The sequence below is a fragment of the Talpa europaea genome, assembly GCF_964194135.1.
Source record: "Talpa europaea genome assembly, chromosome: 5".
NCBI lineage: Eukaryota > Metazoa > Chordata > Mammalia > Eulipotyphla > Talpidae > Talpa > Talpa europaea.
In genome coordinates this window covers 59,667,555-59,679,961 of record NC_140071.1, presented here as the reverse complement: position 1 = coordinate 59,679,961, position 12,407 = coordinate 59,667,555, and the positions used below count along the sequence as shown (strand labels likewise).

Below are 12,407 nucleotides of genomic sequence, written 5' to 3'. Positions count from 1 at the left end.
ATGTCCCTCCACACTCTCCTTGTCCATAGTGTTTCTTCAGAGAAGTCTGATGTCAGTCTGATTGGTTTTCCTTTGAATGTTATCTGTTTCTTCCCTCTTGTCAGTTTCATTATTTTTTCCTTATCTTGGATTCTTGGGAGCTTTACTATTACGTGTCTTGTACTAGCACCCCCTTTCAATCTCAAAAGGGACTTACTTTGAATAAGAAATTTTATGGCCATCCAACCCATGAAAACTTGTGTGTCCTACACTCAACTTCCTCTCTGACCTAAGGGTTCTGCATCCTCCCCTCTTTCAAACTTCCACACTTAACATTCTCTCATTTCCCAGTGCATGTATTTCAAGACCCTGGCAAATCTTTTACCCATTGTTTTCTTGAGCCATCTGCATTAACCTAAATGGTCTCTGCTATCCTCTTCCTCACTCATCTAGAGCTCTACCAATACTTTTCATCTCTGGCATATCTCCATTCCCATAAGTCTAGCTGCCAATATGCCCATATGCCCCCACTGAAGAGCCTCCAAACTCCCAGGGTCCTACCGTTTGTGGATCAAAGCTCTAACCAATCCTCAACTTACACATCTCTTGTCCCATCTTAAAAAAGTGTCCATTCTTCTTTCCTGGATTTGACTCCAAACCCCACCTGTGTTCCTTCTTAGAATGTTCTTCCAGTTTGTGCCTTTTTCCATTCACATGAGCTTGCCAATTTTTGTGAGCTGTTTAAAAATGAACCCAGTTCATAGAACAAGATCTTTGTAAAGTGCTGCTTTTTTAATTTGGTTTTTAAAAACAACCATAAAAGGCTAATATCAGTCTTAATTTAACAGTAAAATTAAAGACAGATACAAGAAAGACAAGTCGAAGCATTTGGAAACAGCTTAATCTGCTAAGTGATGAGAGTTGAAAGAGCTCAAATCAAGGACTGTTTGCTCGCTCAAGATTGTGAAACACATTCTTGGTGGCTGCAGTTGGCAGAGGTCCAGGTCTGTTTATCAGTTTTGCACACTTGCCAATGTTATTTCCTTTCAGGGCTAAATTATCATAGAATTAACAAATCACACTAACCAAATTCACAAGGGACTGATTTCTAATTAAAATTGCCTTTCATTATTTGCACTGAGAAAATGTAAATGTCACATCATTGATAATGTTCCTGTCAGATAATCAGTGCATTCTTTTGTTAGTAGGAAAAAAAAACCCTTGTGAAAGGCATTTGATTTCATAAGGTTTCTCAGTGGCTCTAAATCAAAGAAAAGGGAATTCAATGATAACCATTTATTTTTTTTTCCAATGTGTGCTTAGTATGTGCCAGGTCTGTGGTATCAAGGGAATCCCAGGGAACATGCACAAAAATATGCTCCCTTACCCCAGGACAGCTGGGGTGGCATACAAGCCTGTTGTCTACACTGCTCGGTACCAGCACCCAGTCCTCTCCCCTTCACAACACGGGACAGTAAACCCAAGACTCTCCTTTTATTTTTTTTGCTCCATGATGACACTTTATTCTCTCTTAACATGCTAACTTTGGGAATTGTAAATTCACTCACTGGTAAGAGAAATCCTGCTTTCCATATTAGAAATTTGGGGAACACTCTGGTCCCTTTATGGATTTTGGGAAATATTGTATTCTCATCAGAAAGTAATCTGTTAATCCTGTCTTGGAGTGAATTGTTTCTGCAGATGACTAATTTCATGTGCTTTCTGCATTTAGCAACTTTTTTCTCAGCAGGTGGCTTCTTCTTGTCTGGAACCTGAATTCCAAGGATATATCCCATTTGGTGCCCCTAGGTTCCTCTTCCCAGCGCCATACAGACTAAAACATGGTTTAATCTGTATTCATCCATGAAAGCCAACAGATAAAGTTTCCCACTAAGTCATATATATACAATATCCTCATTTTGTCTTTTGCCTTTTTAACATTAAAAATATATCGAAGTAGCATTGCATTTGACATACAAGTCTCAGGTGCGTATCACTATACGTCATCAGTGTATACTACATTAACTATTAAAAGGCCAGTTCTATCTTTTACCCATACAATTAACCCCTTTAACACAGTTTACTCTCCCCCTTCCCTTTTCCCCCTTCCCTTCTGGTAACCATTAATTTGGTTCTATTTTCCAAAATTTTTTGCTTTGTTTTTTAGTTTATGCATTTGTTTGGTTTCTCTGTACCAGATATGAGTGGACTCATACAGTGTTTATAATTCTCCATATGATTTGCATTACTAAGTATAATATCCTGTAATTCCATCTGTATTGTTGCAAATGGCAGGATTTCATCTTTTTTAATAGCTTTTTTCCCACATAGGAGGAGTAGTCCATTGTGTCCCTAATACATCTTTATTCAATCATTGTTGATTCCCAGCTCTTGGTTATTATAAGGAATGCTGTAATAAACGTGGGGGGACATATATTTCTTTAAATGAGTGTCCTTATATTTGGTGGGACAAATACCCTGAAGTGACATAACTGAATAGTTCAGGATTTCTGTTTTTAATTTTTCTTAGGTATCTCCACTTTCTGTGATGGTTGCACTGGTTTGCATTTCCCCAATAGTGTACAGCGGTTCCTTTCTTTTCACATACTTTCCAACACTTGTTGCTTCTTGTCTTTTGGATGATAATTCTCAAGTGTGAGGTGATATTTCATTGTTTTAATATGAATTTCCCTAACAAGAGTTGTGAACATCTTCTCATGTAACATGTTAATATTAGTCATCTGTGTATCTTCTTTGGGAAAATATTCATATCCTCTGCCTATTTTTTAGTCAAGTTGTTTGTCTTGTTGAGTTGTATGAGTTGTTCATATAGTTTGAAAATCAACCCTTTGTCAAGGGTATGATATGCAAATATGTTTTCCCTTTCAGTAGGCTGTCTTTTTGTTTTCAAGCAAGTTTCTTTAACTGTGCAGAGGCATTTTAATTTGATGTAACTCCATTTTTTATATTGCTTTTTTTACTCTTCCTGTTAGAGTTCAGTCCCCAAGATATACCTAAGGCCATGTTATGGAGTATATTGCTTATGTTTCCTTCCATACATTTTATGGTTTCAGGCATTATATTCAAGTCTTTATTATTTTTTGTGCATTATTCATTGGTGTGAGGCAGTGGTGTAGTTTCATCCTTTTACATGTGACTATCCAGTTTTCACAACATTATTTCTTAGAGACTTCCCTTGCTCCATTGTATGCTCTTGGCTCCTTTGTTGTAAAGTTGTCATATATGTGTGGCTTTATTTCTGATCTATAATTTCTGTACCATTGATCTGTGTACTGTTTTTATTCAAATACCATGTTTTAATTACTATCACTTTGTTGTATAGTTTCAAGTTGAGGTGGCATTAATAGCTTCATTTTTTTTCTTTTGTTTTAAAGATCACTTTTACTACTCTTTTGAGTTCCAAATAAATTTCATAATATTTTGTTCTACTTCAGTTGTTAGGGTTTTTATAGGGATTGTGTTGAATCTGTACATTGCTTTGTCTTACTCTACTTTCATTAGTTGTGAACTTCAGATTTTTTGATTGACTTCTAGTTTCAAACCATTGTGATCCCCAAAAATGCTTGAGAGGATTTAATTTTCATAAATTTGAGACTATATACTTGAGAATGTTGTTCTGTGAATACTTGAAATGATTGTGTATTCTTTTGGTTTTTGGTGGAATGATTTGTAATTATTCAGTCCATCTCATCTAATTTGTCATTTAAGGCCATTCTTTCCTTGTTGATTTTCTATCTGCTTGTTGTGTCCATGGCCATAAGTGGTATGTTAAAAATTGTGGTATGTTAAAATGTGGTATGTTAAAATTGTGTTGCTGTCAGTGTCTCCCTTTAAGTCTGTTAATATTCACTTTATATATTTGGAACTCCTATGATAGAGGCATATATATTAATAAATGTTTTGTCTTCCTATTATAATGATCCCTTTATCTAAAAATCCACTTTTGTCTCTTGATACTTTTCTTGGTTGGAGTTATATGTCTTTGCCTTTCACTTTACCTAACTGATATTCATGTGGACTGGCTTTATTTGACTAAGAAATGACCATTCTTAGAAAGATATAAAGATGTTAGTGTTCATCATCCCATCCTCCTCTTTGTTGGCTCAGTGAACAAACTAGCTGCTGCTAAAGTGATGGTCCCTTTTCCAGATACAAGATTTATCTGGAAGTGATAGCTTAACTACAACTTTCAGACCTATCGCATTATGAAGGAAAATAATTTGCAAGAAGCTTCACATACTTTTTATGTCTGCTCTGACAGGACAGCTAGGCTATGTTACCACAGAAAGAAGCTAGACTTTGAGAAGAATTCCTTGACTTTGAAAATTGGTAAACACTGCTCAAGATTGATAAGAATTTCTACCCCCAAGAATGTTATTATGAAACTGACAGTTATCATATGGTGTTTGAGTGGGTGCTACCAGGATATAAAATGAACATTTGGAATGTGCAGATGTTAATAGTGTGGGTTTTAGCATGAGGCTTCAGCTCTTAAGTTACCAACTGTGTGGTTCAATTGCTTTTCTTGACTGTAAGGTGGACAGTGTAAGGTGCTTCATGGGGCTGTCCAGGGCTATTAAGTAAATGCAAAATGCCCAGCACAGGATCTGCACATAGCATATGCTCAAAGTTATGTGTATGATGCCACATCCTTGGATATCACAATGAAATTTCATTACTGTAGAACCTTCTATTTAAAAAGTTACTATACTGATTGCTCTAGTTCATGTGCATCCCTCACAGCAAAATCCCTGCTCATTGATAGTACAATTAAATGCTATTATAAATTGAAATCCTTTACCAAAAATAATGTCAATATTTTTGTTGACACTTCATGGACTGTTTGAAAATTGTTTCCCTTATCACTGAAAAACTATTAAAATGTTAAGGAACAATGGGAACATTTAACAGATTTAATAGAACAAACACTTTTAAAACTATACCTATTTGCATATAAGCAATTACCCTGCCAATCATAAATGCTTCTTTTCCTTTTACTAAAATGAATCTGAAAGAACCTTCTTGACAGCAGTATTTGTCAATAGTTGTTAGTTTGGGTGTTGAAGTGTAACTAACCTGTATTTCCTTACATTTTTCAGAAATGTCTTTCATCACAGTTGAATAGAGCTGCTTTAATTTGTTTCATATCATAAATTTCCACAGGGCACAAACCAAAGTGACATTACATGGAATTCTGTGCTAGGTGAACTACACCTGGAAATAATTTACTGGCAAAACTGCTTACAAGTGTAGTCACTTCATAACCATAAACAAAGGAAAAACTGCTTTTTCTCTTCATCCCATTTCACCACTTCTCCCAACCAATAAATCCTTCAGTTAACCAAGATCTGTTGGATGCACATTCTGGGCACCATATTAAATATTGTGTGGTGTGCAGAGCAATCCACATGTGATGTAAAATCTAATTGGGGAGCAAATGACAACTAGTTGGAGGAAGGGAATCAGAAATGACTGCTAAATGGATATGGCTTCTTTTGAGTGTGATGATGTTCTGAACTTAGATGGCTGGAAAATACTGTGAATGTACTAAAAACCACTGAACTTTATAAAATGGTTCAAATGGTGCATTTTATATTATATGAATGTTGTATCTAGTACAAAACACCAACTATATAACAGAAAAATATTTGGTAGCAGGAGTGATTAGGCAAGACCTTGTAGTTTTGAGGTTTTTATTTCTTTTAAGGTGACACTGGTTTACAACACTATGTATGATTCATGGGTTCACATACCTCTTCAGTGTATGTTACAATACCACACTTTCCAGCATGGGACTCCCAGTCCTTGTAGTTGAGCAAGGATTCAGCTATTTCTAAAGAATGTCAAACTCAAATGTGTACAGGCAACAGGCAGGTACTGTAAATAATTAAATGAGGAAAGCTACCAAGTGCGAGACTCTAAACACAGTTTGTAAGCAAATTAAATACACAGGTGATGTTTCAGAAAAGTAAAAAGGTGATGTTTAAAAAGTAAAAGTGAAAATCTGACATGCTTTAAAATCTGAAATTTTAAAGGTGGCTCAAAATGAGATATTGTAGTTTTGAGGTTTTTGAGGTGACACTAGTTTACAACACTATATATGATGTGAGACAGCAGTAGCTGTCTTGAAGTATAAAATGGGGGGGGTCACATTTCAAGAGGAAACTTGCAAGACCAAAACCATTGAGGGTTGTGTTCAGTCCAATTGACATGCATATTACAAGTGGAGAGTTTGGATATGGGGTATGAGCCCTGGAGGGACTCATTCATGTGATATGTGACTTTTTCCATATGGGATAAAGGTCAGTGCATGTTTGCCCTGTGATAGGACTTATTTGCAATTTATGGTGCATGACGTGTGCTAAGTAACATTGCACAGAAGTCGTGATATGACATTTATCTGGTATGCAATAGATTTAGCTTGCATTCAGTTTGCTGCATATCACACATCCCTCATGCAATGACATTGGATATGTGATACACATGATGTGTGATAGATATCACAAATCTGTGATAAGGCATTTATCTCATGCAATGTGACTGCATGAAATGAGCACATATCCCTCATACATTAGTGATGTTACTAAGTGCACACATGACAAGATATGCTGAATAGCACATTATAGGGTGCAATATGTATCTCAGTCAACTTATGTACAAGAAACATCGCATTCACTGTGATAGTGTATTGCATGTGATATATGAATTATTGCATATGTGATAAGTATATCATGCAGCTCTCATGCCATGCAAATTATTACATATGTGACCTACCATGTGCAATTAAATACAGCTCACACACATGTCCTCATGTGATAACATCATTTGTCACATGTAATAAACCCCTGCATGATAAAGCCTTCATTGAACATGTAATATGCAAGTTATTGCATATACAATATGTGACATATCACACATGTAATAAGCACCTTAGCAGATGTGTGCCATGCAACCTGCACAGTATTGCATATGTGATGTCTCATGTTGCATATGTAATAAGTGGCATATTGCTTTTTGCCATGTGCTAAGGCATTTATCACATGTGATAAAATAGCAATGTCACTTATTACATATGCAATAAGACTCATAGCACATATGCACATATGTAATAAGCAACATATGACTATTTTTTGCCATGCGTTAAGGCATTTATCACCCATGCAATGCACTAGTTTTCATGCACAAAGACATTTATCACAGTGCAATAAGTCACATATTACATGAGTACTAAGCGCTTTAGCATATGGCAAAAATAGCAATATGTTGCTTATTACACATGCAATATGTAATTTATCACACATGCAGTAACTGTCAGCATATGGAAAGTCAGCAATGTGGCACTTATTACCTATGCAACAAATCACATAGCACACATGTAATAAGTGACATTGCTTTTTTTTTGATGTGTGATAAGGCATTTACTTCACATACAATATGTAATTTATCGCACATATGATTAATGACTTAGCACATGGCAACAATAATGATGTCATTTATTGCATCTGTGATATGAAACTTATTGCATATGTAACACCATGCATATTGCATGGCACTCATGTGCTAAGGCGCTTATTTCATGTGCAATATATTAGATATTGCATATGCAAGACACCATATTACATGACAATCATGTCTCTTTTTTTATTACTTATGCAATAAGGCATTTATTGTATGTGTGATAAGTTACATGTTGCCTGTGGCATAGGTGCCATGGTGTGTGAGGGCCATGCAATATCTGCTTTATTGCATATGTGTTAACTCATTTATAGTTTATGCAATAAATGACATGTTGCTATTTTGTAATGGGTGGGGGTGCTTATCGCATATGTGATATGCAATTTAGCACATTGGTGCCCTTATATGCAATAAGCAACTTACATACAGCATATGCAATAAATAATATTGCTGTTTTGCTGTGCAGTGACATCACATGTGATATGTGATTTAGGGCATGTGCAATGTGCATATCGCACATTTCCCATGCCCTGTGGCATTTATCAGATATGTGATAAGTGACTTATGACATATGCAATAAACATTACAATTTGCAGCACAGTACAGCATTTGTGATGTGACAGCACACATGCAATAAGCTGCATATCACACAATTTTCATGAAATATTTATCTCATGCGTTTTTGCACTGAGCAACATATCACATTTAATGTGACTTCCTCATGTGATAACAGTATATTACGTTTGCCAGACAATATGGCGTTTATCCCATAGGTGATGTCGCATGTGCAATAAGTGACATATCACATAGATGACATGCAATATGCAAGCTGTGACATGTAATATCGCATTTATCACATAAATTAAGCATTAGTATATCACATATTAGCTGTGGAATGTAATGTGTACATAGGCTATAAGCACATACTTAACATGTCAGATTGTAACATTACATAGCTATATATCACATAGCAGATACATAATGTATATACATATAAGTCATAGCTGATAACAAGCTATGTAAGTCTATATAATCTATAGCATTTATCATATATCTAACATCCAAAATAAGCTAATCTATACCATGATATATCGGATATATGCCATCAGATATACACACTATATAACATTAGTGATATACACACTATATAACATTATATATGGATTTCATATATATAATTACAATCCAATGGGAACCAAAGGTTAGCTTACCCCTCTGAATTGCATCTGTAGGAGCAGGAAAGATGTTTCAGTTAATAGTTCAAATAAAAACTCTGCCATTACTGGCTGAGCAAGTAAGAGACCATTTGTCATCAGTAACTTGAAGAAATACTGGCACCAAACTCATAGATAAAATGAGTTAAAAGGTATAAAGTTGTTAATAATACACGTTATATAGGAACCACTCAAATGTTAGCGCACCATACCTATTGTGGCATTTTTCATTTTCTTGGCACTTTTACAGGCATTTTCTCATCTGAACCTCATGATAACCCTGTAAGGTGTGTAAGGAAAGAGTCATAAATAAACTGAGAAAAGGAGACTAACCCATGGTCTCACAGGTAGTTAGTATGCATTGTTAGTAGGCCTAGATCTCACATCTTCTGATTGATAAGCCATCCCTCTTCCCAGATCATGGCATCGCCTTCTCCAGTCACACTGGGTAACTATGTTCCATATCTGGGTCTGTTATAATATTACTTTCCTGGGACGCTGTTACTTTAACAGTTATATCTTTCTGGGGTCTCAGATTAAGGTTGGGATGCTGACCACTTTCTGGCTCTTGCAACTTCACTGGTCTGTCAAAACCCAGGTAAAAGGAATCACACCATCTTTTCATGGTACCCAAATCTTTTAAGCTTCATCAAATTCAGGGTGGCTCAGGGGTTAAATCTCACAATATCAAACAATCCCCAGCCACTATGGTCTGGGTTCAATCCCCAGTCAGGGAGCTAACCCACATGGCACAACGGATCTCTCCTGTCTTGCCCACTGCTCCCCTTAGTGTATTTTAGTGGGTCCACCTGTTGTGCTCCCCACTTTCTCTAGTGAATCCTCTCACTCCCTGCAACTCTAACCTATATCCCAGTTCTTGTATGCATAAAGATAAAAGCAAGCTCAAGTAGGATATTCAACATATCTACCATCTGACGTTCTCTCTTAAAAAAAAAAAAGGTGGGGGCCTCCCTTGGTGGCGCAGCAGTTGAGCACTGGGCTGCGAAGCTGCCTGAAGCCTCTGCAGAGCCGGTTCGATCCCCGGCCACCTGAGAGGGTCCCACATGGCACGCAGACCTCTCCTGCCATGCCCCCCGCTGCTCCCCTCAGCAGTGTATTTCATCGGTCTTCCTATTCTGTTCCTGCTCTGGATTTGGTGAATTCTCTCACCCTCCCATGCTTCTGACTGTACCCAGTGCTTGTATAAATAAATTAATTTTAAAAAAATTATGTTTTTTACTTAGTTATGTTACTCAGTAAGAGAAATATTAGGAGACAAGCGAATCTCTCTGTTGTGTTTGGGGATTATTTTCCTCCAGGTGTCAGCCAGGGTCTTGACTTAAGTAAAGTTGGTATTTTGTGACAGAAAGCACCTTACCTAGAAAAATCCCCAGAAGGATGCAAAGTATTCTGCCATTTTAGCAATAAGAATAGTGCTTAGATCCATACTTCCTAAGTTCAAAATGTGAGGGAAAAAATGTTGGAAGTTGAATTATTTAGCCCTATATACTTTGTAAACATCAGGAAAGAGAATTTTGCTAACACTAGATGGCCAGATCTGTAGATCAAGAAATGCAGAAGTAGGAGCTACACAAGTGCTATAGAGAGACAAAAGAGACCTGCAGGCCAAAGTCCATTTGAAATATCTCCTGCTAGTTCATAGAGTCCAACTCTACTGCTGTTTCTTCCATTCAAATTCTGATATTATTCACTTGTACTTTAGCAATAAAATACTCAGCAAAATTCAAGCTCCTTGAAATTTTATCTCATGAGAATTGCTACCTTTCAATATTTTACTTAGGAAAAGAATTTCTGTGCTATTAGGAAATTTGACATGGATGTAAAATATTAAATCATTCTTTCTCCTTTGGTCCCAGGAGCTGGGATGAAATCACATGATTTAATCATTCTGGATCTATGTGGCTCCTCTGAGATAGGGGCAGATGTAACCACAACGATTTATAGGGTGTAAAATTCAGAATGGCTTAGAAAAGCATTTTTGTGTTCAGCCCAATACATCCTAAATCAACATTCTCTGAATGGACCAGAGCAATCCTAGCCTGGCCTACTGGGGAGGTTGTCATGGCAACTGGCAGCAAGCTCAGCCACTGGAATGTGCAAACAATAGAGCGATAAGGTTGTGCGTGCAAAGCAGCAGACTAAGGCGTCTGCCCAGGTACAATCACACATCAGAAGTGGGCAGCTGTCACCGCATTTAGAAAACACTTGCAATTCTGGCAGCACATTTGAAATTGATCACGTCCTTTCCCAGATGCTGGAGAAAATACTGCTGCTGCTAGGTGTGGAGAAATCAGCACCAGTAGATGCGGAGGTGTGCACAATCCCGGAGGGCTGTTAGGCTTAACACCGCTCCCATTTCCTAAGGAGGCCAGAGCGTGCTTAAGGTAGAGCTAATGATTCTTTAGTGCCACCTTGTGTCTAGTTAGATGTCAGAAATTGACCAAAAGCGCAACTTCAGACCATACCTTGAGCTATAGCTGGACAGTCATGGAGGTGGATTCTGCTCAAGTTTGGTAGTCCCTTTTGCAGGAGACATGAAGTCTTCTAAGTCTCAAATTAAATTAAAAAAAAAAAATTGTTAGAGTCTGAAGTGGGTGAAATACAAAATCAGGGTGGTCCTAGGAAAGATTGCCTGAGGGTTGGTGGTGGGAATGAGAGAAGAAAGGGTTGTTGAGACTCCTTGTTGAGGGTTTTAATGTTACTGTTACTAACTTTTGCAATGGAAATTTTTCTATTCAGCCCTGCTGGTGGGATAAGCGAATCAACAGAGAAAAATTAAAAGTATCACATTTCCTCTGTGTAAGTCTTTTGTTCATGGTTAACGGTATAGCAAGATACAGGTTTCTCCCTCTCTCCAAAAGTATGAACATTCCTACCTGGTATGATTTTGATGGATTATTCTTGAGTCTGGGCACACTCAAAAGTTTTTTCTATAAATTAATGGTAACATTCCCAGATGCAAAATATAGCCTACTACCTACTTCCCAGGACCAACTAGGAACATTCTACTCTCAGACAGCAGAGGCAACCTGGGGCAGGGTTTGTTCAATGGGCCCCTTCTGTCCCTTTCTCATCTCTCACCTAAACAAACCCAGCCCATCTGCTGCTGTGCCACCATCACCCCATCGCCATCCAAACTCATAATCAAGTCCCAAATTAATTTCAGCCAAAGTGTGACACGACCAAGCTGGATCTCTGTTTCTTCTAGGGTTTGAATTTTTTGAAACAAGTGCCAAGGATAACATTAACGTCAAGCAGACGTTTGAACGTCTTGTGGATATCATCTGCGACAAAATGTCAGAGAGTTTGGAGACGGATCCGGCCATCACCGCGGCGAAGCAGAACACGAGACTCAAGGAAACCCCTCCTCCACCGCAGCCCAACTGCGGCTGCTAATGTGCCCGCAGACACAGGCAGCTCCGGGAGGCTCGGACGCCAGGAAACAGCATTTATAAATGGTCAGTTAGCCTTCACGAATCCTGCCTGAAAATCGAAGGAAATCTATGATGTCAGTGGTTCATACATGCGTTCAATTCTTGGGAGATTTCCTATATTAATATGTGGCAAATGTGTGATCTAAATTTGTAAGGACTATCTATCCATCTCTAAACATCTGGTATTTGCATGTGATTTGTTATTTGTCTTTTAGGCTCTTTTTGTTTCAGGTTTCTTTTCAGATTAAGTTACTGCCAGGACCTCAGACTATAATTTCACCAC

The 12,407-nt window shown here is 37.6% G+C and overlaps 1 protein-coding gene across 1 annotated transcript in view; it reads left to right on the top strand.

Moving 5' to 3' along the window:
• Nucleotides 1–12,086, top strand: part of RAB3C (RAB3C, member RAS oncogene family) — a gene marked incomplete at both ends in the record, with an annotated part of 227,304 nt that extends 215,218 nt beyond the window's left edge. Inside the window, one exon of the mRNA XM_084233995.1 lies at nt 11,899–12,086. Within this exon, the coding sequence (XP_084090121.1) occupies nt 11,899–12,086 (188 nt within the window). The remainder of the gene's footprint in view (nt 1–11,898) is intronic.
• Nucleotides 12,087–12,407: the final 321 nt, after the last annotated feature.